This window comes from Aspergillus campestris, assembly GCF_002847485.1.
Source record: "Aspergillus campestris IBT 28561 chromosome Unknown P168scaffold_3, whole genome shotgun sequence".
NCBI lineage: Eukaryota > Fungi > Ascomycota > Eurotiomycetes > Eurotiales > Aspergillaceae > Aspergillus > Aspergillus campestris.
Window position 1 is genome coordinate 368281 of NW_020194338.1, and position 26011 is coordinate 394291.

General features: G+C 51.2%; 8 protein-coding genes across 8 annotated transcripts; 2 read left to right on the top strand and 6 right to left on the bottom strand.

Moving 5' to 3' along the window:
* Positions 1-389: 389 nt before the first annotated feature.
* On the bottom strand, positions 390-1013 carry P168DRAFT_288221 (putative nuclear distribution protein RO10). Its single transcript, XM_024836740.1, has one exon. It carries the CDS (start codon positions 839-841, stop codon positions 428-430), a length of 414 nt encoding a protein of 137 aa, XP_024694866.1. The 5' UTR covers positions 842-1013; the 3' UTR covers positions 390-427.
* A 333-nt stretch (positions 1014-1346) lies between these two features.
* P168DRAFT_248972 (uncharacterized protein) lies at positions 1347-4088 on the bottom strand. Its single transcript, XM_024834148.1, has 7 exons — positions 3922-4088; positions 3800-3868; positions 3716-3749; positions 3531-3665; positions 2251-3471; positions 1774-2204; positions 1347-1728 (listed from the first exon to the last, which is right to left on the bottom strand). The coding sequence occupies exons 1-7, from the start codon at positions 4006-4008 to the stop codon at positions 1417-1419; spliced, it is 2289 nt and encodes a 762-aa protein (XP_024694867.1). The 5' UTR covers positions 4009-4088; the 3' UTR covers positions 1347-1416.
* Positions 4089-4650: 562 nt separating this feature from the next.
* Positions 4651-5694, top strand: P168DRAFT_288223 (uncharacterized protein). Its single transcript, XM_024836741.1, has 2 exons — positions 4651-5424; positions 5529-5694. The coding sequence occupies exons 1-2, from the start codon at positions 4680-4682 to the stop codon at positions 5636-5638; spliced, it is 855 nt and encodes a 284-aa protein (XP_024694868.1). The 5' UTR covers positions 4651-4679; the 3' UTR covers positions 5639-5694.
* Positions 5695-7407: 1713 nt separating this feature from the next.
* Positions 7408-7882, bottom strand: P168DRAFT_325160 (uncharacterized protein; the record flags this gene model as incomplete). Its single annotated transcript, XM_024840962.1, has 2 exons — positions 7408-7705; positions 7779-7882. The coding sequence occupies 2 exons, from the start codon at positions 7880-7882 to the stop codon at positions 7408-7410; spliced, it is 402 nt and encodes a 133-aa protein (XP_024694869.1).
* Positions 7883-10557: 2675 nt separating this feature from the next.
* Positions 10558-11156, bottom strand: P168DRAFT_288227 (uncharacterized protein). The gene has a single exon (XM_024836742.1). The coding sequence runs from the start codon at positions 11047-11049 to the stop codon at positions 10876-10878; it is 174 nt and encodes a 57-aa protein (XP_024694870.1). The 5' UTR covers positions 11050-11156; the 3' UTR covers positions 10558-10875.
* A 54-nt stretch (positions 11157-11210) lies between these two features.
* On the bottom strand, positions 11211-14197 carry P168DRAFT_107729 (FHA domain protein). Its single transcript, XM_024832541.1, has 5 exons — positions 14033-14197; positions 13717-13783; positions 13438-13643; positions 13242-13374; positions 11211-13184 (listed from the first exon to the last, which is right to left on the bottom strand). Exons 2-5 carry the CDS (start codon positions 13736-13738, stop codon positions 11485-11487), a joined length of 2061 nt encoding a protein of 686 aa, XP_024694871.1. The 5' UTR covers positions 13739-13783; positions 14033-14197; the 3' UTR covers positions 11211-11484.
* Positions 14198-15395: 1198 nt separating this feature from the next.
* Positions 15396-17592, bottom strand: tom70 (putative mitochondrial outer membrane translocase receptor (TOM70); the record flags this gene model as incomplete). The annotated part of the gene is made up of 5 exons (XM_024833311.1): positions 15396-15643; positions 15706-16179; positions 16238-17009; positions 17087-17175; positions 17283-17592. 5 exons carry the CDS (start codon positions 17590-17592, stop codon positions 15396-15398), a joined length of 1893 nt encoding a protein of 630 aa, XP_024694872.1.
* A 6714-nt stretch (positions 17593-24306) lies between these two features.
* P168DRAFT_107927 (uncharacterized protein) lies at positions 24307-25353 on the top strand. Its single transcript, XM_024832542.1, has 2 exons — positions 24307-25035; positions 25085-25353. The coding sequence occupies exons 1-2, from the start codon at positions 24489-24491 to the stop codon at positions 25336-25338; spliced, it is 801 nt and encodes a 266-aa protein (XP_024694873.1). The 5' UTR covers positions 24307-24488; the 3' UTR covers positions 25339-25353.
* The last annotated feature ends 658 nt before the right edge of the window (positions 25354-26011 follow it).

Genomic DNA, 26011 nt, shown 5'->3' on the forward strand with positions numbered 1-26011 from the left:
CACTGTTAATTACAGAGTACTTAGTTACTCCATACTTTGCTTACCCTGCAGTGAAATTAGAGGAATGTTCTCTGCAAGGTCATGTTGATACTGCAGTTGGCATGAAACGAGTCTCATAGTTACTTACATCAGTCAGATATCGGTCCTTTCTGGTATTTGCATTGATACACCTACATGTACGGAGTACAAGAGGCGTGGTAAATATAGAAAATAAACAGATAAATAAACAAACAAACAAACAAACAAGTCTGACGCCAGACGGGGTGAAGTATATGTCTTCCAACACCGATAACAAATCTAATAAAAAATAATATAGCAAAAGAGGTATCATAAACAAGCACCGTCCCACCACCCTCCCCTCCCCTCTCTCCCAAAATCAAGCCAAACCAAACCAAACCAATTCATATCCAAATCAGGGGGGATAAAGTTAGACCTCCCTCTCCCTCCTCCCCCTCAAAACCTCCACCCTCCTAACCTCCCTCTCCACATCCCCCAATCTTCCCTCCCACTCCGCCCAACACTCCCCGCTCCCAACAACCCCCACCTCATACCACCGCTGCAGCGCCCTCGCCGACCGCACCCTCAACTCCGCCACCTCACCCGCCTGGTCCTCCTGGATCTGCGCCAGCGCATCGAGCCGACCCTGTAGCGCGACCAGCGCTGCCGAGGCCTCCGCGTCGGGGACGGGCAGGTCGTTGAGCGAGGAGAGTCGCGAGGCGGTTTCGGGGAAGGCGGAGACGTAGGCGAGGACGATTGAGGCGAGGTTTTGCGTGGTGAGTGTTTCGGGGGTCGTGCGGGGGGGTGTTGGGCGGATTAGGTCGGGGAAGGTGTCGTCTATCATTCTCTTCTTAGCTTCTGTTTGTTTCTCTTGGGGGTACCGCTACTGGTACTGCTTTTGATAAAATGGAGGGGAGGGTGAGGGGAGGACATACGTAATTGAATCATATCCCGCACAGCAGGAACCTCCCTACTAAGTTTACTAAGATCCCGCTCGAGCTGCTGCAGTCTCCGCGAGACAGTCTCGTCCAGCGAGGCCGGCTTGGGCGGCGGCGTGGGAATGCCGGACCAGGTTGCGTCGCCGGTGAGGAGGTAGGTTAGGCGGTGGAGGCGGGCCTCGAGGAGTTCGAGCGTGGCGCCTGCGACGGCGTCGTCTTCGATTGTCATTGTAATTATTTATTAGTGGAAATGAGGGGGTGGAAGTGAGAATTGTGTATGTTGTGGTGTAGGGGGTGGTGGTGGTTTGGTCGGAGTCGGAGAGAGGTGCGGTGCAAACAGGACATACACACGGACCACTTGATAACGTGTAGTCCGTTCACTTGGTTTCTGACTCTACCGAGGATACACCAGGGGAATTGAGAGTGTCATTGAAGAGGATATTTTACTGATAATTAAACTAGTGATGTATCCGGAACCAGTTCATGTGTTCGGGCTCTTCCACGTCTGGCTATCTCCCATCTTGCTGTCTCCCGGATGACTCCCGCTCAACAAGGGTCGTCCTCGTTCCTGCATCTCCTGTCCCGACTGATCGTCCTCGAATGACTGCACCTGGTAGTCGAAGACATTCACTTTCTGGATATTCTCCGCAGTAGGAACCGCTGATGATGTCTGATGCTTCTCGTCTTCCCGACCGAGCTGATCATCAGTGGTTATCGCGGTCGGCTCACCCGTGCCTACGGGCTGGTCCGAGAATTCGGCTTCAAACGCCCGATTGTCCGCATCGACGAATTGCTACAGATATTAGCTAGTTTCGCGCCAATCGTGTGCAAAACTTACCTGAAGCTGGGGTGGAGCCGGCCCGCCCTGAAAGTTCACCGCATTACAGTTCGCATACACCAGGAGAACGTTCTTGGACTCTTCGCGCGCTGCCCGGAGCACCTCGATTTCCCGCACCTTGCGGGCGGTATATCCGATCACGTCAGTGTTCCTCGAGGCCCCGTGGCATCCCTCGCCCATCTCGGCTTGGCGGGCTTTGGCGTCCTCGGTGGAAAAGCTGATCCGCCACCACTGCCACTCGTGCGTCGGGTCATCCGTCGCCTCGGTGTCCGTCCGCGGCCGCAAAACGTAGGTGATGTGTGGCTCCGTGCACACACCACGCAACGTGTACTTGTGGTGGGGTGGTTCGGACGAAGAGGATGTAGGCTCGGTGAGGGTTTTCGTATAGCCTCGAAGAGCCTCAAGGGCGCTCTGCTTTCTCGACTCGAGTTCTATCTGATCAGTATCGACCGTCGACTAGTAGATATGTGGGCATACCTTTGAGCTTGTGTTCAACCTTCTCGGAGACGGATCGGAGGTCATTAGCCAGACGTTGGGCATCCGCTTGGGCGGCCTCAGGCGTCATCGGACTGGCCTGGCCGGCCATGCTCTTGGGGAGGAACATCGTCGCCGCCGCTGCAGCCTTCTCCAGCGTTTCCTTGGTGGTCATCCCTCGGTGAACGATGGAATTGGTGACCGACAGGCGGTGAGTCAGGGTTTCCAGGTTGAAGAGATCCTTCTTGACCTGGAGTTGCCGCGTGCGGAACTCGCGGGCAATCTCTCGGCAGCTGGACAGGTAGCGATCCGGGTAGAAGACCGCGGGGATCTTGACGGAGACGGGCTTGTCACTGTCCGAGCTCTCCAACTTCATGGTGAGGACCTCGGCCACATGTTCCAGCCACGTGTCATCCAGCTCCTCCCCGGGTCGATCTTGCCACACGGTGCGGTCCAGGACGTCGTAGAGGGTCTGGTCGTGATCGGGTTCGGTATACGACTCCAGCCGCAGGAAGTCCTTCTCGTCAGGCGTGTCGTACATCGACAGGGGCCGCTTGTGAGCCGTAGATGAGAACACCGTCGCCAACTGGTTGCCCGGGTCGGCGCGAAGAGCGGCAGCTTGCCAGGTCTCCAGAAACTTGCTAGTGCTGGACTCGGGTTCGTAGATAGACATGCTCTTCAAACTGGCCAGCGCATCGACGCTCCCAAAGGCGCGCGTCGTCGAGTCCAGAAATGCGACCACTCGCTGCGTCTCGTAGATGATATCGTCCCAGTCGGTGTCGCCATCGGGCGCATCCTGCAGGGCCACGATCTTGGGGAGGCTGATCGGCTGTCCGTTCCACCACTGGGGATCATGACCGTAGTTGGAAAGCAGACGATTGCGATACAGGAGCGCCTCTCGGGCCAGTGGAATCGAATGGAAGATGGTCAGGAGCCCACCCAGATGGAGGCCATCTTGCGATGGACGGAGAAATGCCGGCTCGTCCGCGGCGCGCTTGCGATCCGTGGGGTCGGGACTGATGATAATCTCCTGGGCGCTGGAATTGAAGAGGGTCATGGCCCATTCGCCTTCATCGTAATGGTCGCGGGTTGCGCGGTTGAAGTTCTGATTACTGGACGTGACGCCGGTTTCCTGCTGCCCGAGGTTCTGGTTCAACGACATCGCGACCGCCTGCTGCAGTTCCCGTTCCTCCTGCTCCGCGAGCGTCATGCGTTTGTTTGGATCTGTTTGTGGATATTAATTGATTGCGCGTGAGGTCATGATATGCTCAGTGTGACCTCACCGGGGGTATTCTGCGGGGTTGCCGGTTTTGACGGTTGGTAATCGGACTGGGCTTGCTCGTTGAGGTTGACGGTGGACGGCGGGCGGGTCGGGGCGGTTGAGGGTGGGATAGGATCCGAGTGTTCGATCTGAAAGGCTGCAGAGAAATGAGCAATGTTATTCGATATCATGACGAAAGGAACTTACACGGGACATCGGGATGGTTGTGATAGGAGGGGGCCTGGCGGAAAGGTCAGTCTTGATTCCGGACCCCGCATTCTCGAAAGTTACCTGTATCTGGGGCCCGGTGGGATCTTCAAAGTATGCATTGACGGCTCTCTGGGGATCACAGCCATGGGCCTGAAGATTATCAAGGTCAGCGGCGGAACAGATTGAGTGGATGTGCAGCGGACTTTTAAGAAGTTGACGGCCTGTTGACGGGAGGTGCTGGTGAAGTTGACAAAGTCGGAGATGGCTTCCTCGGAGGGATCGGAAGCCATGTCGGGGAGAGATAAGATGACCCAAATTAAATCAACAGAGTGTGTAGAAAGTGAGGAAAAACACAGGAGAAGAAGAGAGGGGTAGAAAGAAGGAGATGGCAGGATGGAAGGAGGAGAGTTGGTGATGCCGCGGAGTAAGTCGAGTCGAGCTCAGTTCCCCACCGCCAAGACTATTCCACACATATCTGGATCTGGATCTGCATCAACACTGGGAATCTTCATACTCCGGAATAAAAAAGTGGGTATATTAAGATCCTCATTCATGTATATTATGCATTGTCTTGAATGACTGGTTGGTACAGCAATTCGTAGATCAATCTGGCCAAATCCACTGTCAATCTAGGATGCCCACGGCATAGCTCCTCCTCATACTAAGAGATAGATCACCATTAATGGTCAGAACACCAAACAAAATCATATCGTATTAATAGTAAGACATCTGAGAGACTAATCACATTAGCTTAATCTACCATGCACCGAGTCAGCACTCGAGTCAGTTCCATCGTCAAGAAGGATCCGTCTATACGCACAGCCACTGCCAAGTGACACCACGAACCCTAACCGGATGGGGATCATCAGTCCAACAATATCCATCCATTCCAGATATAAGAACCACCCCACTCGTCTCCAACGTCCTCTCTACAATCCAACATCTTCAACCTCAACTCACAATGGATCCACCCCCCTACACCCCAAGCGACGAGAATGAGACCCTCCCCGCAGCGATCCTCACCCTCTCCGGCGCATCCATCACCGCCGAAACAGACGGACAAGAAGAACAGCATAAACCCGCCTACCAACTAAGCAGAGACATTCTCACCCCAACCCAAACCTCAAACAACCAAAGCTCAAGCTCAAACTCCTCAGTATCCTTCAACCGAATAGACCCCATCTCCCAGTACATCGCGAAAGACCAAAAAGACACCTTAGAAACCGTCCCCAAAACACAAATCTTCTACCTCGCGCACCCGCCCTGCTCACCCATCAAGACCAAAACCCACCAACCAGCCTACTACGCAACCTGTCTCCCCACGTCGAAACCCGTGGGAAACATCCAGCTCACACCGGCCAAAGCGCCCCTCCATCTCCCGCAGAAACCAGAGTTCAAGGCCCTTCTCAGCCGGGGCCGGACCTACGCCGATCAGCCGCTCTTCCACGAGGACCCAGCACAAAGGGAGGTGCTCTTCCACGCGAAACCCAAGTTGAAGGGTATGCGCGCGCAGTACCGCTGGGTGGGACGTGACGGGGCGGTCGTCGCGCTGGAGGAGAGCAGCAGCAGCGCGGGCGGAAGGGGAGAGAAGCGGAGGCTGCACGTTCTTGTTCCTTTGAGTCGGGCGTTGAGGGATGCGCTGGCTGCGACGTGGATGCTGCGGATCTGGTATGAAAGGATGGAGAGTTCTGAGGCGAGGAGAGAGGGTATGTCTTTCTATTCTTTTACTGTCGCTTTCTCTGGCTTACAGACCCACCTCTGTTGGTGGTTCTTTGGCTTTATTGAATAAGTCACTAACTGACCTGCACAGCACTGGAAAATATGATACCCCCAGAGGCATATCTGAATTCATTCGCGGACTCGAAACTAGGAAAGAGAGCAGGCGCATTGGGTGGATTCGCAGCGGGGGGAGGTGCTTAACTTGTGTTTCTGATACTGTCTATTTCCACATACCTTAGATGATAGAATAGTAGAAGCCATGCCGCATCAAGCAATACCCTTCACAATACGACCACAGTAAACCAAATATACACGACGTACAACAATTATCAAAGCATCCACTAATATAGTATACAGCGCACGTGGCGCGGCAACCGCCATCAATTAGGGCTAGCATAGCATAGCATACTTTCACCTCCATTTGCCACCAACCGACTACCAGAAATAACCTCTTCCAATGAATAACCTATATATAAAACACACAGAAACGATGTAGTACAACCCAGTCATCACCAGCCTATCAATCCCCAGCATCCAATCCGACGGCCCCTATCACTACACACAACTGACACAAGAAAGCTGCGCAGGTATGCACGTCTAACCATTCTTCAGCGTAGGTAACACATCCACATCCACAACTAGATACTCAAAGTAACACAATCTACATCATGGCCCTTTTAACAATGACTATCTACCCACCTGCCCACCCACCTACCTGTCCTACATCGACATACTAGATAAACCAGGTAGTAGGTAGTAGGTAACCACCTCGGCATCACCGAACGACCCCCCACACACCACCATAACCACCACCACCCCTGCCCACCATGCAACCACAAGATCCTGCCACCGATACCAGCACAGCGGATACAAAAACACACCGCAATGTCAGAGCCGGGTTCGGCATAATCGCCTCGGCATAAGACGGTCTCTACACTGCTTTGCGGTGCGGTGCGGCGCGGCACTTGTCTTGTTGTTACACGGTTTCAGGTAGGTTGGTTGTAGGTAGGTAGCCTTTTGCTTACCATGTGCTGGGTTACCTACTGGGGGGATGCAGGGTGTGGTGGTGGTTGTTGCTGCTGTTGTTTGATGGGATGATGGAAGGATCATGGGGGAGGGTGTTGGAGAGGGTGGTGAGTTTGGGACTGGTTTGACGAGACCTCATGTGTAGTTGTGTATTTGCTGTGCTGGGGACTTGTGGTAGGTAGGTAGATATGGATACGCTTCTAGGTCTATTGAATCGCACGGGTCGACCTCTGTGGACATTGATGGTTAGTAAAGTAGGTAACTAAGAAAGTGAACACGAATACAGAAGAATAAAAGCAAGAGATACCAGGTATCTCACCAAACAAATATTAGAGCAGAGTCAGACAGACAACTAGAGTATATAGAGAGGTCTGGGATATCTGAACCGGCTCCATCCTCTCTAGTTCCGTTTACTCTGGTCTCATTATCAAACTTGGAATATTGAAAAGAAAGTCGAGGCGGATCAACCACCCCAATCTGAATTTGAATATCAAAATGCATCAAATGCATACCCCTCAAAACTAAAAGACAGTCAGGAACGCCGGGTTTCTGCGTCCAAACCTCGCCAGCTTTGGTTCGCGACGATTGTCAGAATGAAATATAAACCAGATAGAAACAAAAGAATGAAATATAATAACGATGACCAAACAAAAAAGGAGAGAAGAAAGAAGAAGAGAACAGAACCATGCTGTCCAGCAAAACATGAAGTGACTCAACAAACCATAGAAGCCCCCAGAAAACAACGATATAGACAAAGAAGATGGCAATTCGCCATAAGAAATCGAAATCATCAAAAACGATCAGCGGAGATCGACAGATCGGGAACGATCATCAACAACGACCATATCACCACATCACACATCAACCCTTAACAGACATCAAAGTCATAAAACAAACCCATAATATCAGCATCAATAGAAAGAAAAAAAGAAGGAAATCAAGGTTTAGAACCCCCTCGGCGTATTCGCATTAGCACCAATCCTCCCCCCACCAGGCCCATCATCACCGTCCCCAAACCGCCTCCAAGGCTGCGTCTGCCGCAGGTCATTCTGCGACGACACAGACGTCGACGAGCTCCTGCTGAGCGAAGCCGGCGAGGTAGGCGTCGACGACTCGGGGGTCGACGTCTGGAACGGTCCTCCCACGGTGCGGACTGCCGCGGCGGCTGCTCCGGCGGGGTTGCAGTGCGCGCAGATGAAGATGTTGAAGCCTCGTCCGCTGCAGCTGTTGCAGATGGCGCCTCTGTTGTTTATCGTCAGTATGGTTTTCTCCTATGGGAAAGGGAAAGGGAAAGGCTGCAGAGGTGGATATATACCTCGGTGCGTTGCCCGCGCAGTGGCGGCATGTGAGGACTGTTCGGCCGCCGATGCAAGATGTGTGGCCTGGGTCGAGTTGGATAGGTGCCATGGAGCAGGACATGCTTGTGGTTTGGTTGGTGAAGAGACAAAGGTTCTTCAGTGATGTGTATGTAAGATATGAGAAACCGTATAGAGAACAAAGGTATCAATGTTTATGAGACACCGTACGTCAGAACTTGACTCATGGTCCGATCAGGATGGTTGATGAGAGACATTCCGTTCCTTATCAATCTTTTGCCCGTTACGAGGCACAACAATAAGAAAGACGATCTGATTATGGATAGTGGATAAGCGACAGGGAAAGAGAAAAAGAAAAGCATCGGAAAAAGACAAGGAAGATCAGAAATGAATATTAGAATCATAAAAGTAAAAATAAAGAAGGCAACCAGGTAGGTCCCTGCTCGGTGCAGAATTGTGAATTCCGTGGGTGGAAAAAAAAAACATTAAATAGATTGAAATAAATAAAACTGTACGAGCCGATTGTACGAGTACGCTTCGAGACTTGAACTTGACTCCACTTCGAATCCCTATCCACGATACACCGAATCATTGTTCACACTTCTACATCGGATTCAGCGGAAGCAATGACAAGACAGCAACGCAACGCTTACAGTACTGGGCGATGCCGGGGGCAATCACCCCTCCCCGCCCTCATTAATCGATTTTTTTTCAAGGAGCCGCACCAATGACGAGTGCGTCCGGCGCGGGCGTGCATCGTTACTGGAATAATTGAGAAGCCTATTTGCCTCAACATGCATCAGGGGTCGAGGCCGGTAAGTCATGTCATACTGGCCGCGGGTCAAGGCTAGCTGTCAGCAGCATCGTATCCCGCCCGATGCGGGCGTACAGGCCAACTTAACACCCCTCCCCTCCCCAAGAGGGAAGGAAGCCTGTCGGCCCATGAGACCGCATCCAACTGCGGACGCTCCACCGATCATTGTCAATCAGACCGAGGTGTTCAGCTGCGCAGCCTCCTGGGAAGGCGTATATCGCGAGAACAGGATTTCCAAATTCCGGTCATAGTCCTCGGTGACAGGGCACCCGGGAAGCATGGGACCGACATGGTAGCATGAGGGAGGAGGGCTGGGGGCGGAAAATAAAAACTAACCACCGCATGGCCGCCACTGCGAGTTGTGCGACTCGAGACACGAACAATCGGCGAGATCATCAAGAGATGTATACAGCTTTGACCGCCCAACCTGGACCCATATCGTTCCTAGACTTCAGTAGAGTTCCGGGCCACGGATACGCGCAGCTCGGAATATGAGCGTGGCGTCATTCCAACGAGCGTAGAGGTCCAGGCATAAGTACCACACCACCGGCACTTCTAGATGGGTTCTAGGCGAACTGGCCGAGGAATCAATCAGTGTGAGCCTCTTTTCGCAGTTTGGACCGAAAGCAACCAGGTTCATATTCCTTCCATTCCTTTTTTCCCTGCCCTTTTTCCTTCCTTTCATCTCTTTTTCTTTTTTTTTCTTTTTCCTATTTTTCTTTTCTTTTTTGAAGGCCCAAAGGTATCGCACTACCCATGCGCTGCGACACCGTCGATTAACCGGCAGACTGACCGAGTTTCGCAAAAGCAAGTAACGGCATGATTTCGGACATGACTACCAGATTGGCTCATAGCACTCATCAATCCTTCCCTCGGGATTCCTCAAGCCGCGTATAGAATACGACGGTAGCCGTCCGGCTTTGTAGTGACGATCCTGTCATAGCGAAAGATCAACGCTACTGCAGCTGCAACGGCCGTGACCGCACGGAGCGATTTCCTATCCGGTACGGAATAGACTGTGGAGCCAAAAGTCAAAAGTCAAAAGAGAAAAAGAAAGAAGAAACCAGGAGGAAACGCCAGGATGATCAGGCGTTCGAGGCGACATATTGGCTGCCCGAGCTAAAACCAAAGCTGAAGACGAACAATGGCATCAAGGCTGAAAAAAGATTTCGAAAATCCTGATCCCATGCTCGGTAGCTGCCGACTCGCATAGGTGACACCTTTTTTTCTTCTCCTCTCTGTTTTGTTTTTCTTTTCTTCCCCTTTTTTGTATGGATCTCCATGTGAATGCCTCATCTGCAGGCATCCGCGCTAGCTGGCATCGCAACAGCAGCATGATGATGACTCCACACGCACTAAAAATAAAAAAAAGAGACCCAAAGATCGGCTGCAGAGCGAAGCCGCTAGCACGACAGGAGAGAATTCTCTCAAGCGGACCAATCAAGCTCACAAGCAATTGTGCCGAGATGATCTGGTTCTGCGGATTGGTCACATGTCCGATGGGCAGCGAGGCAGAATATGGAATTGAACCACCGATGAGGGGGGTGTGGTTTTCAAAGGAACTGTCGTACGCATCGTGAGAAACGTCCCTCACTGATTGGATATACCTCCTGCAGTAGGACCCTGTTCCTAGCTCTCTCTCTCCTCTCCTCTCCTCTCCTCCCCTCCTCCCCCTCCTCAGCCTCGAGTGCATCTACACCCCTGCTCACGCAGCCCATGCCACTTCACCCAAGACAGCATAAAAGCCGAGCAGATCGAGAGAAAGAGAGAGAGGTACGTCACAGCCGTAATCTCAGGAAAGAGGAGAGGAGAGGGGGAAAAGGTAAATCCAAGACCGTTACAACCAGCGCGGGACTTAACCCTCGACCTGCGTTCTCCAGCCCCAATCAGCAAGCTCCGCTTCAAATATGGCTTGCGGACTAGACGCGGGGTGGAGATTACGCGCGATTGTCACTGGCGGCCGTGGGCCGGTGGGTGCTGCAAGTATCCGTTGGAAATCACGCGCTGGGCTTGGGACTGGGGAGGGGGGGTGGTCCCGGCCGTGGGTATTGTCAACTCGGCTGGTCTGGTCTGGGTGAATTTAAGAAACTAGTTAGTTGAGTTGGGTTGGGTTGGGTTGAGTGTCTAGTTAATGAACTAATTAGTTCAGCTGAGGATGACCTAGGTCATCATCATCGCTGATAGATGGGTAAGTAAGCTTGCACTTATGCAAAGGCTGTTAGTTCCAAGAATCGGATATTCGGAAAGTCAAAGAATGTATGTAATGCGATGCTACCTTGCCTCTAGGAAGAAATGAGAAATGTCAGCGGCATAGAAATTGGCAGGGCAGGAAGAACGGTGTGAGAAGGAGGTTGCACAGAACGCGATGCACCGCAGCGGGAGATATCTTGAAGGGTAATAGTCGTCCGATCAGCTGACTGGCTCACTATCACTGTCTGTCCATGCTCATCCATCATGATAATTGGGATTAGAATGACAATGGGGGGAATTTAAATCGGACGAAGATACATAATTCGTGGACGGTTCCCTGCTCCCAGCTGTCGTCTACCCTCTTGATCCCTGCATGTAGCAGCAGGGTCTTCCTAGGTTTTTGATGCCGGGATACTATCGGGCCCGGATTTACATTTCATTGATTCATTGATTCATTTCATTCATCCATACTGTCATTACCTGCCTCATAAAAGAAATACATCCAGAGGAAACTAGTGCATGCATGCGCCGGCACATATTCCCACCCAAGCATCATAACACCCCCTCCGAATACATTAAGGAAAAAACTGCGAGAATAAGCAATAGCTTCGAAAAAAAAAAAACGAAAAGTCTTCATCCTGGAAAAATTCTGTTGTAATAAGCTGCAGGTCCAAAAGGCGAACCAACTCCGACCTATGGACTCATTGGAAATAATCGGCGGGCAGTGCGGCCAGAGCCGCAACCATGCCCACAGCACCCACAATGGCGCCAACAGCGGCAGAGGCTGCATGGCTCCGGATAGTTTGAGGCGAGGTTCTCGGTCGTTTGGATGGCCGTTCGCGATCAGGGCCAGACACAGGGGCTGGGATCGGTGAGCTGACGCTATTGGTTGTCTGAGTTCCGTTCAAAGATGCCAAGCCGTCGATGATTTCAGAGCGCGTCTCCAAGTGCGGCACTCCTTCTTGGGGTTGGGCGTCAGGCAGATAGGAATCGTCGTTGGTCGATGTCCCCGGACGTTCCGCACATAGAGAAGGTCCGGTCGAGGAAGCGCGATGCTTGCCTGTGGCCATATCGCACACCAGCGAATCGATCTCCATATCCAGGGCCTTTCTCTTCCGGGGCGGATTCTGAGTGGTGTCCTGGGCAGCAGATGATGCTTCAATGATATCGGAGATTGACACTCGGGTGTTGTTTGTTGCCCGGGCAGAACTGTTTTTCTCGCGCACGTCCGTCATATCAACATTGGTTTCCCCATGTGGTGGCGCGTCATCGTTTCGATTGAGGGCACTCTCTCGGGCATCCGAACCAGTAACGTCCTCTAAGTTGGGCACGTGGGCGTTGACAAAAGGACCATCATGATAAAGCGGGAGGTTCCTGACAGGGCTCAACGAAGTGACCCCGTGGGCGGGCGGCTGCCTGGGGTCCTCCTGAGATGACCAGTCCTCTGGTGCGGACGAGACGGCAAAGTTGGTGAAGCAGTGACCGAGTCTGGGCTGGAACGGTGCTAGTTTGCATCCAGACGGCACCCCTGTAGTGTTAGACGATTCAAACCCGCCAATTATGGGATTGAGCTTGACGGCCGGCATAGTCTGACCGTGGTTGTCGATGGACGCAGGGTTGACACCGTGCGCTTTGCCTTCATAGCGCCACGGGTTGCCCACAAGCGGCGGGTACCACACTCGTGGCTGAGGGCTGCTCGCCTTTGCTGGTTCGTGGTCCATCTTTGATTCTTCGGCTTCAGACCCAGAGGATGATTCCGAAATAGAGTCGTCGTCTGAGTAGTCTTCGACCTCCTCGCCGAGATCGGACCTGCTTTCCGAGCTTTCGGCATCAGAGTCGAACACAACAGACCCCTGATCCATAAAATCGCCGAATTGGTGGGTCAAAAGGCCGACTGGCTCCCCATCCTTGATCACTACAGACGGTGGGGTCATCCTGGGGGTTGCAAGCGGTCGGTCGCCGTCCAGGTCAATAGGGCTAAGCTCCGAGTTGCCGATGCCAGCACCGTCCATATGAGGGGGTTGGCCATTGGTGGGGGCATCGCCTTTCGTGGCCTCGTCATTATCTCCAATCACGATCGACGATGAATCGTTCTTCCACGGCGACGTAACCAGCGACTCAAGCTCGTGGGGCGAGAGGCCACCGGAGCCCGAGGATTCCGAGTCACCAGCTTCAGAATTGGCATCTATCGGGGAGAAAGCTGAACCGTTCGGGTGGGTAGTTTGGAATTCATTATCATCGTCATCATCGGGGACGACGAAAGTGTTATCCGACTGTCTTCTTTGGAAGGTAGAGTCCCTGCTCATCATGTCAGAGGCTTCAAGGCCACTCAAATTGCAGGACACTAACCCAGGTCCTAGCCAGTCGCATTCACACCGAATCTTCAGCGGCGAGAATGTCTCTGTTGATCACCTGTAAATAACGCTGTAGACTATGGGCCTTACATGTTGGGACATACCAGTTCCACGGATCACCTGGGCCCCAAAGGTCACCAAGTCGCCGTCGTGAATGGCAGTGTCCTTGTCCCCGGGGACCTTTTCACCATTCAACCATGTTCCGTGCATGGAGCCGCCGTCACGGATGTAGATTTTCTAAGCCAGGGGAGGTTGTCATTAGTATCATCCCGCATCTATCAAGCTGCCAGACTAGTGTACCTTCTCGTCTAAGCCCGCCCAGAGGGTCGCATGATTCCGGGACATCACTCGAGATTCGTAGAACGCATTGTCGAGAGCGGGGGTCAGGTTCTTTGTCTGACGATTCGAAGCCCGGCCCACGACAAATTCGGGGGAGAAGGCCGTGAAGGTCAAATAACGACAAGGATAGGTATCGTTGATTCCAGAGGAATACAACTTCATCACCGCTAGCATGCGAGATATCTATCAGCGAGGTGGACTCTGCAAGGCCACGCATGGGTTGAAAATGGCATGACATACCCTTGTTCGTCGGTATCTCCATGGTATCGATTGCGGTGGTTTGTAGAGTCGAGACACAAATCGGACGCTGTCTGGATAAAAGGTGTCAGTGGGTGCCAAACACAAGAGTCATCGAGCGATGACCCACCTAAAACATGAAACTCGTACAAGTACACATCAGTGGAACAGCCTCTCGAATGTGAAACAGAACAAATCGGGGAGACAGCAAACACAGCCAGAACCGATAAAAGTTGATAACAGCAGACAGAAACCAGACGAAGTCCAGAGACAAAGAAGAACGGGGAGGGGGGGCGGTGGGATGATGGGTGATGCATACCCTATAGACTCAGCCTGAGGTCAACGGGGCGACGTCAGGCAGACAAGTGCGGTGGACACTGGACAACCACGTCCTTGTTACGTGGAACGTAGCAGGCGTGGACGTCCCAGCGCGTGGAAATCTCAAGGCTCCGAAACGATAGATCTCTTGCAACGATGAAACCCACAATCAGGCTTCTGTATGATCTGCTGTCGATGGAAGTAGCGACGATAGTATGGGGGTATGTGGAGGGACCGGAGAGCGATAAGAGTGGAGCCAGGCTAAGTATCCAGAGGGAAGGAGTGGTTCCAGGCGGGGCAGCAGAAGAACCCAAGATAAGTAGATCTCCAGGAACCGAACAAGAATCCAGGGGAGACTTAGTATTTGACCAACAATTCAGTGGGTTGTAGGATAGAACCGGTTGAGAGAAAAGGAGAAGAGATTCACAGAGAAGGAGAAGGTTGATGGAGAAGAGGAGAGAGTTTGATGAATGAATGAATGAAAGAATGATGATGATGATGACGCCGATGGTCCCGATAGGCGGAAGAGTGGGGTTACCCGTCAGGTGGACAACGGATGACTGTACTGGTACTTAACTGTATAGTACTGTACTTGGGTAACTTGTATCCTCGACTGTAGGAGATTAGAACTTCGTCTGATAGAATATACAGATATACAGATATCTCAATCTCAATCACTTCATCTGTTTCAACCCTGTGGATTCTCTCCTTCCTAATGCTACAGCTAGAAAACAAGAGGAAAGATCTAGACGTAACAACGAAATTGATGAAGATCCCATGCCCAAATACGTAGATTCAGTCCACGCATAATCCCCCCATTGGCTATGATACAGTACATGATACCCAATCCCCCCGTCCCTTCTTACTCATACATGTCAACCGCACTATTGAACCTTGTCCATTTTTCTTTCGACCCCAAAAGATGTCCGGAACCATCGTCCATGAGTATAATAGGAGATGATAAACAAAACTCAGAAGAGAAGATCACACTTCTTTTGACAATCACCATGGACGAGGAAAAAAGGGATAAGGAAAGAAAGAGAGAGAGAGAGAGATGACAATCCTATATCGGTAAAAGATGAAAAAAGAAAAGGGGAAAAATTCCTAGTAAATACACACATGCAGAAACGGCCCCCGGCGCCCCGAACAAGTTGAGAAGAGACCAGAAAGAAATATAACGGACAAGAGTTAGGCGTGACCACGTTGCCTAGGAACTTCAACAAGGCATGAGCCGAGGAAGGGAGAGGGGGGAAGATAAACAGAAAATCGCGTAACAAAAGAGAAGGAATCTTCCCGATATGGCATTCATACTCCCTTCACACCCGGTTGAGGTGGAAAGGCATGGCATATGGGGTCATGGTATTTTACATGGGAGGGGCACCGCCCAGACCGGCACCCATCTGTTGCAGGCGGGCCGCCAGTCGGGGGTACTTCTCTTGCACCTCCAACTGGGTGCGGGTAGCCTCCGCATAAGAGATGGCGTTGGTGATCTCCGCCTCGGTGCGGGCCAGTTCGGCGGCACGCTCGAAGTACTTGAGCGCCTCGGAAACCTTGCCCTGCTGCAGGAGAAGCTGGGCCAGGGTGCCGACGGCGATGTCGCATTCGGGATCGACTGGGAGAGATGTTAGCATTGGCACGGCGGAAATTATCACGACAGCTGAGGTGAAAACTTACTGATCAGAGCCTTCTGGCAGAGGTTCTCGGCCTCCTGGAAGTCGTGCTTCCACTGGAACAAGGCGAGAGCCTTGTTGATGAGGGGAAGCACGTTGATGCCCAGCGGCTTGCTCTGCTTCTCCATCTCCACGGCCTTGTCGAACTTCTCGATGGCCTCGGCGAAGTTCTGCTGGTCGAGGAGGAGCTCGCCGTAGTAGTTGTACACGTCCGGGATGTCCTCGAAGTTCTTGACCGATCTCCGGAAAGTGGCCATGGCGGAGGCCACAGAGCCCATCTTGTACTGCGTCACACCCAGCTGGATGTGAGAGTAGATGAAGGTACGGTCCAGGTCGATCGACTTCTGGTAATCCTTGGCGGCCTCGGCGAACTCGCCGAGGATGAAGTGGAGCTGAGCACGGTGGTAGTAGATATCGGGGTCATCCTTGTTCTGAGCGATGGCGAGCTCGAAATCATCGCCAGCAGCATCCTTGTTTCCTTTGATTTTGTTAGAACATTCGATCTATGATATGAGTATGAGGGAGTGTGAACCTACCAAGCTCCAGATGCAAGCTAGCGCGCTTGATGTAGCTCTGTACCAAGGCAGGCTGCAGTTCAATGCTCTTGTTCAGGTCGGTCAGGGCAGCCAGGGCGTTGCCGGACAGATAAGTGAAGGTGGCTCGCATGTTCAGAGCCAAGGCCTCGAATTCGCCCAAGTCACCAACTTCCAACGCCTTCTCGAAAGAGGAGGCAGCAGTCTCGTATCCGTCGCCCGTCTTCTTGGCCATAGCCACCAGACCCTTACGCAGCTGGCCCTTGCCAGAGTCTTCGCTCAGGTCGGCAGCCTCGTCGAGACCCTCGGGGAGCGACTGAGGACGGAAGCTCTGCAGGTAGTTGGACACGAAAGTCGGGCTAGGAAGCTTCCGGCCCTTGGCCTCGAGGATGGCCTTACCCTTCTTGTCCGCCACCTTCTTCAGAAGTCTCTCCAGCGCGACACGGCTCACTTCGTTGGAGAAGCTATCGATGATGCAGCTGGCGGTGAAATCGAGAAGGGCTTCGCTGTACTTCTCCTGGTGCTCGTAGGCGATGGCTCTCCTGTTCAGGGCCTTGACATACTCGCTGTCCATGGCAATGGCGGCGGAGGTGTCTTCGACGACCTTGTCCCACTCGGACAGAACATTGTAGCAGGCGGCACGGTTGGAGTAGAACACGGGGTCCGGCTTGCAGATGATGGCCTTTCCGTACAGCTCGATCGCGTTGTTGTAGTCCTTGGAGCCGTAGGCCTTGTTTCCGGCAGCCTTGAGCTTGTTGGCGTAAGCGTTTCGGGTCTGCAGTCGAAAGACAAATAAATCAGCATCCACCAATGACGCGACAAGAACGGTCAGAGCAGGGTACTACAACGCACCTCCTCCGACAACTGGCCAACAGTTTCCTCATCAACTTCGGGAAGCTCCTCCGAAGGCTCTTCCGCCTTCTTGGCTGACTCTGAAAGGACTGTCAGCCGGGCATGTTCTTTTTTCTTTTTCCTTTTCTTTTTCTTCCTTTCTTTCTTTCTCTGATCGGCGGAAGACGCCAAATGTTAAGGGGCGATAATAACCTACCGTTCTGGGACGAGGCGGCCTTGGCCTTCTGATCCTCCGCCTTCTTCTTCTCTTTCCGCCTCTGGTTCTTGCTCTTCTTCTTCTCCCCGGACGGGGGGGTCTGGCTCGTCTTGGAGTCGGACAGGTAGTACACGACACCGGCGCTGGTTACGACGACGGCAACACCGGCGACGGTGTAGACCAGGGCCTTATTCTCGGACACCCATTTCGAAACACGGTCCCACACCGACGAAGAGGAGGCCGGCGGAAGAGAGGCAGTGTCAATGACCACGTTCTGAGGTGGTTGAGGTAACGGCGATTGGCTTGACATGATGACCCAGCGAAAGGAACCCGTATCCTTCGGTTTCTCCTATTAAATCTACGCGACCGGTCAGCGACGGCGGAGGCGTTAAAAAAAAATTGAACCGATAGGGATGAAAGGGAATTTGAAGATTATCGGATCAAAAGAGTGGAAGAAAGACTTACCGGTCGTGGGTGCGCGGCGCGAACTTGTCGGCAGAAAGGCACAGCTTTTCCTAGAAATAGAGGATTGCGAGGAGTGAGGATGCGGCTTGAAAAGTTATGCGTTGCCTTGTTCATCCATGTTCCGAGCTCTCCCAGTCCGGTCTCGGGCCAATCACACCCGACGTAACAGCTCCGAGTCCTGAGGTGTTTCCCCACACTCTCCGGAGCACGATGACGATGACAAAAAAAAGAGGGAGGAAAGGTACTGAGGACTTACCTTGAATAATCACTTATAAGGTACAAAACAAATTCAATCTTCAGTCTTAGTTCGACAGCTTTTCTTTCCATCTAATGACCTAGGAGAAACATGGCCTAATGACACGTCTACTGAGGCGAACAACACAGGATGAGTAATCTGATGTAATCCTCAGGCATCGAACGCTATGGTTCTCTACTTTTCCACGCGCCATTCAAGCGATTGACCCCTGTTTAATGTTTTGTTATCCGGTTGGCAATATACCCGTTGATGGCAGTATACGGTCTAGCACTATTGAGATCCTACTATCTAAAGCGAGGGGTAGCTGCGAGAAGGACATGTTCGCCAGTTTGGCGTCATCAAAATGCCCAGACACTAATCAGCATCGTACGATACATGTCAAGACAATAACCCAGCAATGATCTTCATTCAGGACTGAAGAATTCAAGGGGCGGTTGCACTATGAAGAATTGGAGCATGGGCTCGGACGTTATCAACCACAGTGGCACCACGATTGGGTGCAGCTCACTGAAGCATGATATGCTCCCACTGGTTCGTGCAGTGCCGGTTGGGATTATAAGCTGCTCAGAACTATATGCACGCTAACCTCTCTCTTCTATAAAGTTTGATATAAATATCACTACATATTATAATAGCCAATTTCCTGCTCCTCTTAGAGTATAGATGAGAACATACATTATCGGTTTGTCCTTCTTTCGGTCGTGCGGAACCTGCTTAGATATGTACACAAGGATCGATTGGAGTCTCCACATACCCACATACCCAGATAACTAAAATATTCAAACGAGTCTGCTAGACTAAGCATCGTCTGCTTTAAGAAAGATACACAAATATCACAAGCAAAGAAACCGGAAAAAGGACACAAGAGAGAGAGAGAGAGAGAAGGAAAGGAAAATGAAAATTCTAAATATCAGAAGCAGCTTTAGTTCTTAGCAGTAACAGGATAACACTCTGATGCTATAGTTGTCAAAAAAAATTGTTGTCGTGAAATTTTCCATTCATGTGGTCGCAAGCAGCCGTTGCCTTTTTGGTGACCGTCTCTGGCAATTCCTTACCGATACATAAGACATGGGCACAGCGAGGCGAATCAATAGTGGTAGGATCGCAGACCATCCGCGCATCGCCAGACTCTAGTATCACGACGTACTATTTGCCTTCTATACAATTTGCATCACATCCTTTGTTGTGCGGCAGTCTTGGCCAGGGGCGTAATTTGCAGCAGCAGACACACCGATAAGTGTGGTCATGGGGAGGAGAAGTTTCATGTTGCTTTTTGTTTGCGCCAAGATAGGGTCAGTGGCTTAGTATAGTTAATAAGAGGCATTGGCCCAGTCAATGGGGCGTCAAAGCTTATTAGAGGTTGAGGTGTAGTTCAATTTTCACAAGTCAGGAAACGAGGTAGAGATGTTTGGGTTAGAAAGAAGCTATTAGACGAGGGAGCGAGACCTCCTCATCTACAATGGAAAACAGTATCTACAATGGAAAACAGTACTCAATGATGATGAAAGCATGTTAGTTGCTTGCTCCTATGTGTGCCTTTTTGGATGCCTCATGTAACTCATCAAGCTGGAATATGTGGAAAAACTGATGAAAACAGTCATAATGTTGATAAATCAACGATCTTGAAGATATGAAGATTTCAAACAGTTGCAAGATCGCAAGAAAAGTTGAACATAGATAGTATGGGAAAAGCTCTGCAAGCTAGCTGACGTGCTGACCGGTTGCAATTCCACACGCCCCCTCAGTCAGCCAAACATGAAGCTATACGAGACATAAAATCTATGAAAACATCATAGACGTGGTGTTTGAAGCCACCACCAGTAGCGCACTGGCCTGTAGGGACGTACAACCTGCAAAACACCGGTCTGTGAGGGTATTATGGCAAATAAAATGATGTTCTTCCCGCACCTTACGGCAAAAGCATTTTGTCTTCCAGGTAAGATTCTCCACCTTGGAGATGTGTTTCTCTTTGTACGACCCATCTGAACATGATAAGCGCATATAAACTGCTCAAGAGGAGTTGGCGGTTTGGATAGACATGGCTTCGATGACCAGGCTGAAGTTAGACATCTTTACAAGAGCCATCTTGGTGAGAAAATGAGTTAAGTCAATGATAGAGTAAGAATAGCTTCAAAAGAGATGTTTGAGGATACCACGGTAGTCGCAAAGAAACTCCAGGCTCATGATTATAACTATGAAGGACCGATGAAAAGTCCAAATAAAATGATAATAATGGTATAAAAAACTGCGAATAGTTGCAAAAGGTTGCAAGAAATATGGGTCAAAACAATACAATTCCACACAATGAACCTCTCTGGTTATGCGAAATAGAATTGGGATTTATCTTATCAGTAAATCAGTAAGGATGGTTGTAGAGTCAGGGCTTTTCTTTACATGGATCGTCCATTGTATATAATCTCACTGTATAATTATGCTGGATTTCCACTACATACATCCCGATGCTGACCTCGGAATCATTTCCTCCTTTGCGTCTCTCTTCAAAAGGTAGTAAGTAATAGTTTCCATTGCTAACATCCAAACGTACCCGTCTTGACAACCAAGCAAGTCACCTACAAGATAGCAGACCAAACCAAAACGAGAACCTACCCCCTCCGTCAAAATCCAATGACGCAGCCATCCCCCCAAATAACCCACCCTCATAGGCCAAAATACACCAGTAGTTCGGGAATCGGGAGGGGCATGCCCAGCCAGCAGACAGCCTAGTCAAGCCTGAGCCAGGCAAACGGCGGCTATTACCTTACCACAGCAGAAGGCTGAACAGCCGAGCTGACCTGACTGGTTGTCACAGTTTGATGATGGGTGACACGCCCTAACCGACAGGGATGGATACCACGCACATGATGAACCGAATGGTATTGAGCTGTTTCCGGCCCGACGATCCTCGACGGGCCAGCTGGACTAATGTCATTCATTCATTGTTGGAGCTTGGGACTGTCAGGACCATGTGTTTGGGCTGTGGCGATTGCTTGCTCTCCGACTGCAGAGATTATCGGAGTTTGTTGTGACGGAGATCCACAGGTTGATCTGATCTGATCTGATCGGGGCAGATCAAACTGATCGTCAATCTGTCATCTGGTGCAACAGATGCTTACTGAGGAAGAGTGGCAATCAAGATACGGGAAAATCAATAAGTAATAGAAAATAGAAAATATTGTCAGCTCGTCACTGTATAGTTAAGACTAGCCACTACGGAGCAGAAATCAAATATATTTTTTGCCTTATGCAAGTGCGGAGTTTGCCTCTACTGGTCTAACGTATCATCAGCATGGATTGGCATTACGCAAGGCGAATCATCATATATAAGGAAGGTTGCAGTTTAGGACTGGAGACTTCACTTAATAAGGCAATTCCAGTTTCAATAGTTCCAGCTCACATGGTTATTTTGTCACTATTCTGATGAAACGACCTACCGGTCGGAACTAAACACAATTACCCTCATTCACGGTAGGTGACTACGGTATAGTGGCCGTACCGGTACCTGGCCTGAATACAAGGTGGGTATCATTGGATACCGGGGTCCTCGGATATTAACCTGCCCACTTTTTTTCTTCAATTCCTTTCTTCCTTTTTTTTCTTGATTTTCCCTTCTATATTTATTTTCCTTCTCACTTCTTGTATGTTGATCTTTCCAAGTACTATCATTATGACCTCGAGTATCATCAAGGTAATGGCGGTTATCATCGCCCCTTGAATGGTAGTACCCGGCTAGAGTAGGCAGGCATCATACATTCCGACCGTCAGCATTCCTGCATCCTGCCCACTAGCGATCCCCCCAGCTCGCTACCGAGTGGAGATACTTTTGATCCTTCCATCTTCTTCTCCTCCCCTTTCGATTCGTAAAGACCAAAGATCCTCTCCGATCTAATGACGTAGGGATGTTCCCAGCGCGCAGATGACCTCATGGTTCGGTCCATGCATGCGTTATCATCCTTGTGTATCACGGTTTCTATCTCAGAACGCCTATCTATCACCCTTTGTATCCTGTAGCATGGACATCGCTATCACACACGGTAGGGGCGGCTGCATGCCGAATTGCCGATACAGACAGACACACCGCACAGGGCAGATTGGGCGTCCTAGCGCGAAAACCAAGAAGATTGATCCGGGACGAACCATAAACTCTCGGAGTCTTTTCCCTGAAATGGATAGATGGATTCGACCACTGCTTCTATTCGGGTGCCACAGTTCTTACCGAGTTAAGCGGCGCAGGAGTACGGACGGGGCCAAACCAGGACAGTAATTAGACACACACCAGCTATCGTAGCTACCTAGTCCGTAGTGATGAGTGAACGGCTTGACCCGACAGCTAGCCAGTTGTGGTGGTAGTCCGGAGATAACCATGCATCGAGAAATCTCATCCTGCTCGTTCATCCTGGCGCTAGTCCAACACTGTAACGGTCAACTGGGCCTCGGATGAAGGACCGGTAACGAGTGCGCCGTTGGATACCCGATGGACCCAGATGGGGCTGACCATGGGCGTCACGACCGAGGAACCAAGCACCGTCGGATCTGTGGCCCAAAGAAGAAAGGGACAAACACAGCCAAGATTGTGAGACTGGGAGACCGCAAGCGTTTCTTGTCTGGGGATTGGTCATCCTGACGTTCCAAGATATTCTCCTCACTATCTTTTGCCTTCCCCTTCCTTTCCCTGCTGGTGTGGTTGTTTTGCCAAGAGAAGGCGACCAGTCTGACATGTATCGATCAGCCTTGGGGTGTGGTGGGGGGGATCAACCAAATAAGCAACAATAGTGCTGGAGAGAAAGAACCATATCCCCCGTCGATTATTTACGATCCAACGGTCCACGGCGGCAATAGAACAGTGATCATACTAGACGATGGAGTCTCCGATGGGGAGGGGAGGAGAGACCGCTAGATATCAACCTGGAACACTAGCCTATAAGACCAACCGGCGCAGGAGTCCGACAATTGAAGTTGGCTAGGGTCAATCAAGAAAGACCCTGGGAGTGGAGATTCTCCCCGTTGGTCATGGGCTAGTGGCTGATACTAGCAGTTCATCAAGACATAGTTTCAGTCATTAATTAATCCTGACTGACTCTCTAGTTTCCACGATACCGTCATTCCCATGAGAACGGAGTACTAAGGATAGGAGTGTATTGTCTGTAGGTACACTCCCTCGAAAGTATTGTGATATATCAACCATCTCCGTTCAATAAGGGCGTCCTCTGGATCTGTCCTATCCGAACCAGTAAAACCACCATAGAACCATCTCCGGTATCATTGGAAGGAAGAATACCGGCTATGTAATCAACCATCTAGAAGAATGAATCGAGAACCCGTGAAAACCCAGGGGGGAAGAAATCGAGGGACGAGAGTGGTTGGAAATGCTGGACTCCTGGCTTGATCAACCGCCGGAACTGCCAATTTCGGCGTTAGGTATGCGGGGACTTGGCTGTTAGCGGCCAAGCCAAGAATGTCTAAGAATGTCCAGTGAGTACTGAGTACTGAAGACTGAGTTAGTCTGCTGAGCCCAACTCCCTGTTTCATCAACCCAGATCAACTACTAGAAACAAACTCCATTTTCCTGCTGAACCAACCAGAGGATTGAGTCCACCGTAATTCATCCTCCCAACCTTCTATCGATCGGATCATCTTCCCATACCTCCCGGTTCATTCTTCCTTTCATTCCTCCATTCTTCCCTTCCTCTTTCCCTCTTCCTTCTCTTCTGTCTCCTCTTGCTTTCATTTTTCACCATTTCTTTGTTTCTCCCTCTTGGTTGCTCACGGACTCCCTTCGGATTACCCGATCTTCCATCCCTGTCCTGGTTTGAACCCCTCTTTCTCTCCAGTGTGACGACTTTCCAACCCACTCGAGCAATCACCCGCTGTTTTCAAACCTGTCGGAGCTATCTATCCGAGCCGGATTCGTTCTCCCACCAGTCACCACCCTCTTCCTTCCCACCCATCATCGCTCTCATCCCCTCTTGTGACAGACAGGGTTCCTCACAACTCGACGGACTGGTGCAGGACAAAAGTCACTCCAAGAAGAAGAAATAAGACTAAAGGAACAGGGAAAGAACGGGAAAGGAAAGGAAGAAAGAAAGACAGAGAAGCAGCGAAGGAAAAGTAACACCGACGGCATATTTCGATCACGGATACGCGACGGATCATTCCAAGAGACAAATCCTCGACTAAACGCCCTCTGGGACGGACGAACCGCCGAAGCGGCTTAGGCTGGTTCCCTCGCCCTTCCGACCGGTGCAAAATCAACCGTCGCGCTGCGCCTATGCACTTATAGCCATCACCCCTTCGACGCCCGTGAAGAGTACCGGATTCGGTCTTCTGTCTCCCATCCCTTCCGTCGTCGACCCCCGACCAACCAGCGACACTCCAACCACCACCCGCCCACGAGCATGCCAGTCGACCTGGCCGCTGCTCTCCCATTCTCGCGCATCTAATTCTGCCCGGTTACTCTTGGACACCACGTCCACTTTCGCAGGCCCCCAATGGCCCGTATTTCTGGGATGGTGTCAGCGGTCGTGCTGATGCTGACCATGGCGGTACCGTCGTCAGCGAGTCAGATCTGCTCCTTCTGGGATGGAGGATGTCTCGATGCTCTAGCGCAGACCGCCGCTTCTTTCTCCTTCCGTCCTCTCTTCCTGGATCAGCTCACCCTCTACTATGGCTACGATGCCAACTCGCGCGGGAAGGGTCACGAACCCATGACCAAGGTGTCGTACTGGCTTAACTACCAGGTGCACCACATCAACAACTCCATCATCGACTCCAATCGGACACTGGAGGTCGCCATGCGCGTGGGCAACCTGACGGGCACGCCGTCCGGCAGTAACAACGGCTGCGATGGAGTGTGGGGGTCACAATGCTCGACCAACCTGAAAGAGGAGATCCAGGAAGCGATCTACCAACTGTCGGTCAAGGGAGAGTACTACGATGACCCGTTGAACACGGTGATCAGTCAGCTGCGACTCGATCCGCCGTATCTGCGCAGCTGTCCGCCTCAGTTTTTCGACGTCCAGGATTTCCCGGTCTTTGGTACGTGTGGTTTTACTCTCGTTTGTTGATCTTCTCTGACCTTATTTAGAATTCGCCCAGGAAATCGACGTTGACAAATCGGCCAAACTGCAGCCCTCCGGTTCCTCGGGCAACCCATGGAAAACCTGGTATATTGACAACATGAGCGATCATCAGCAGGCGGAGCAGGTGGCCGTGGCGATCTTCAGTCGCGGGCCGTCCTATAATAGCCTGGCCCTGAAAAACAAAGAAGAGATCGACCTCGAGTTGGTCTGTGTGCAGGCGCCGGACTCCGGCTCGACATCGAGTCACGATGCGGCGTAGTGGTGTGCGCCAGTCGCCCTGAATTTATCTTCACCCCAGCAATATGGGAAATGGCATGCATCGCAGCAAGAGTTGCGGCAAACAACCGCCAACTAGACACCACACATCCGTACGACGCCAGTCCGCCGTGGTCACGAATAGGAACGACATCCCAACCGATCGGTCCAGATAATCTCGGACCAGGGACTGATCCTGACAGGCCAATCCGTCTCCTCGTTGAGGAGGAACAGTGCCTGCGACCACGAGCACAACGAACATTGACCGACTCGCATCGGGCCATTCGGCATACGCCATGGATCCGCTGCCTCGGACTCAGGTGCTTGCACCGGTATATATCTCGATATATACAGACATATATTACGGATTGGATAGGACTGGATGAATCGATAGGAAACTCGATAGAATCAATACAATAATCTACACTAGCCTGCCGATCGTTCGAGAAAGGGACTTGTAAAGAGAGACGTTCAAACAGCAGGGGAATAAACCATGCTTCAAACCCTCAAGCACCTTCACCCAAACAAGAAAAAAACCTCATCCCTCAAAAAACCCACGAACCCAAAAATACCATCCACAGATCCCCAGACACCCAGGTACATAAGACCCAGACACCCAGGTACATAAGATGCCTAGATAGCAATAAAACCCCAGATATCAAAACCCGTGACATCAT

What these genes read in the sequence shown, in the direction of transcription:
- P168DRAFT_107729 (XM_024832541.1), bottom strand. Translation starts at nt 13,738, where the DNA reads ATGGAGATACCGACGAACAAGG. An exon ending in GGGCGGGCTTAGACGAGAAG is followed by an intron (nt 13,375 to 13,437) that starts GTACACTAGTCT and finishes CCCCTGGCTTAG; the next exon opens with AAAATCTACATCCGTGACGG. An exon ending in CCAGGTGATCCGTGGAACTG is followed by an intron (nt 13,185 to 13,241) that starts GTATGTCCCAAC and finishes GGTGATCAACAG; the next exon opens with AGACATTCTCGCCGCTGAAG.
- P168DRAFT_288221 (XM_024836740.1), bottom strand. Translation starts at nt 841, where the DNA reads ATGATAGACGACACCTTCCCCGACCTAATCCGCCCAACACCCCCCCGC.
- P168DRAFT_248972 (XM_024834148.1), bottom strand. Translation starts at nt 4,008, where the DNA reads ATGGCTTCCGATCCCTCCGAGGAAGCCATCTCCGACTTTGTCAACTTC. An exon ending in AGGCCGTCAACTTCTTAAAA is followed by an intron (nt 3,869 to 3,921) that starts GTCCGCTGCACA and finishes GATAATCTTCAG; the next exon opens with GCCCATGGCTGTGATCCCCA. An exon ending in CGGCTCCACCCCAGCTTCAG is followed by an intron (nt 1,729 to 1,773) that starts GTAAGTTTTGCA and finishes TAATATCTGTAG; the next exon opens with CAATTCGTCGATGCGGACAA.
- P168DRAFT_288227 (XM_024836742.1), bottom strand. Translation starts at nt 11,049, where the DNA reads ATGATGGATGAGCATGGACAGACAGTGATAGTGAGCCAGTCAGCTGAT.
- P168DRAFT_288223 (XM_024836741.1), top strand. Translation starts at nt 4,680, where the DNA reads ATGGATCCACCCCCCTACACCCCAAGCGACGAGAATGAGACCCTCCCC. An exon ending in TTCTGAGGCGAGGAGAGAGG is followed by an intron (nt 5,425 to 5,528) that starts GTATGTCTTTCT and finishes TGACCTGCACAG; the next exon opens with CACTGGAAAATATGATACCC.
- P168DRAFT_107927 (XM_024832542.1), top strand. Translation starts at nt 24,489, where the DNA reads ATGGCCCGTATTTCTGGGATGGTGTCAGCGGTCGTGCTGATGCTGACC. An exon ending in CCAGGATTTCCCGGTCTTTG is followed by an intron (nt 25,036 to 25,084) that starts GTACGTGTGGTT and finishes GACCTTATTTAG; the next exon opens with AATTCGCCCAGGAAATCGAC.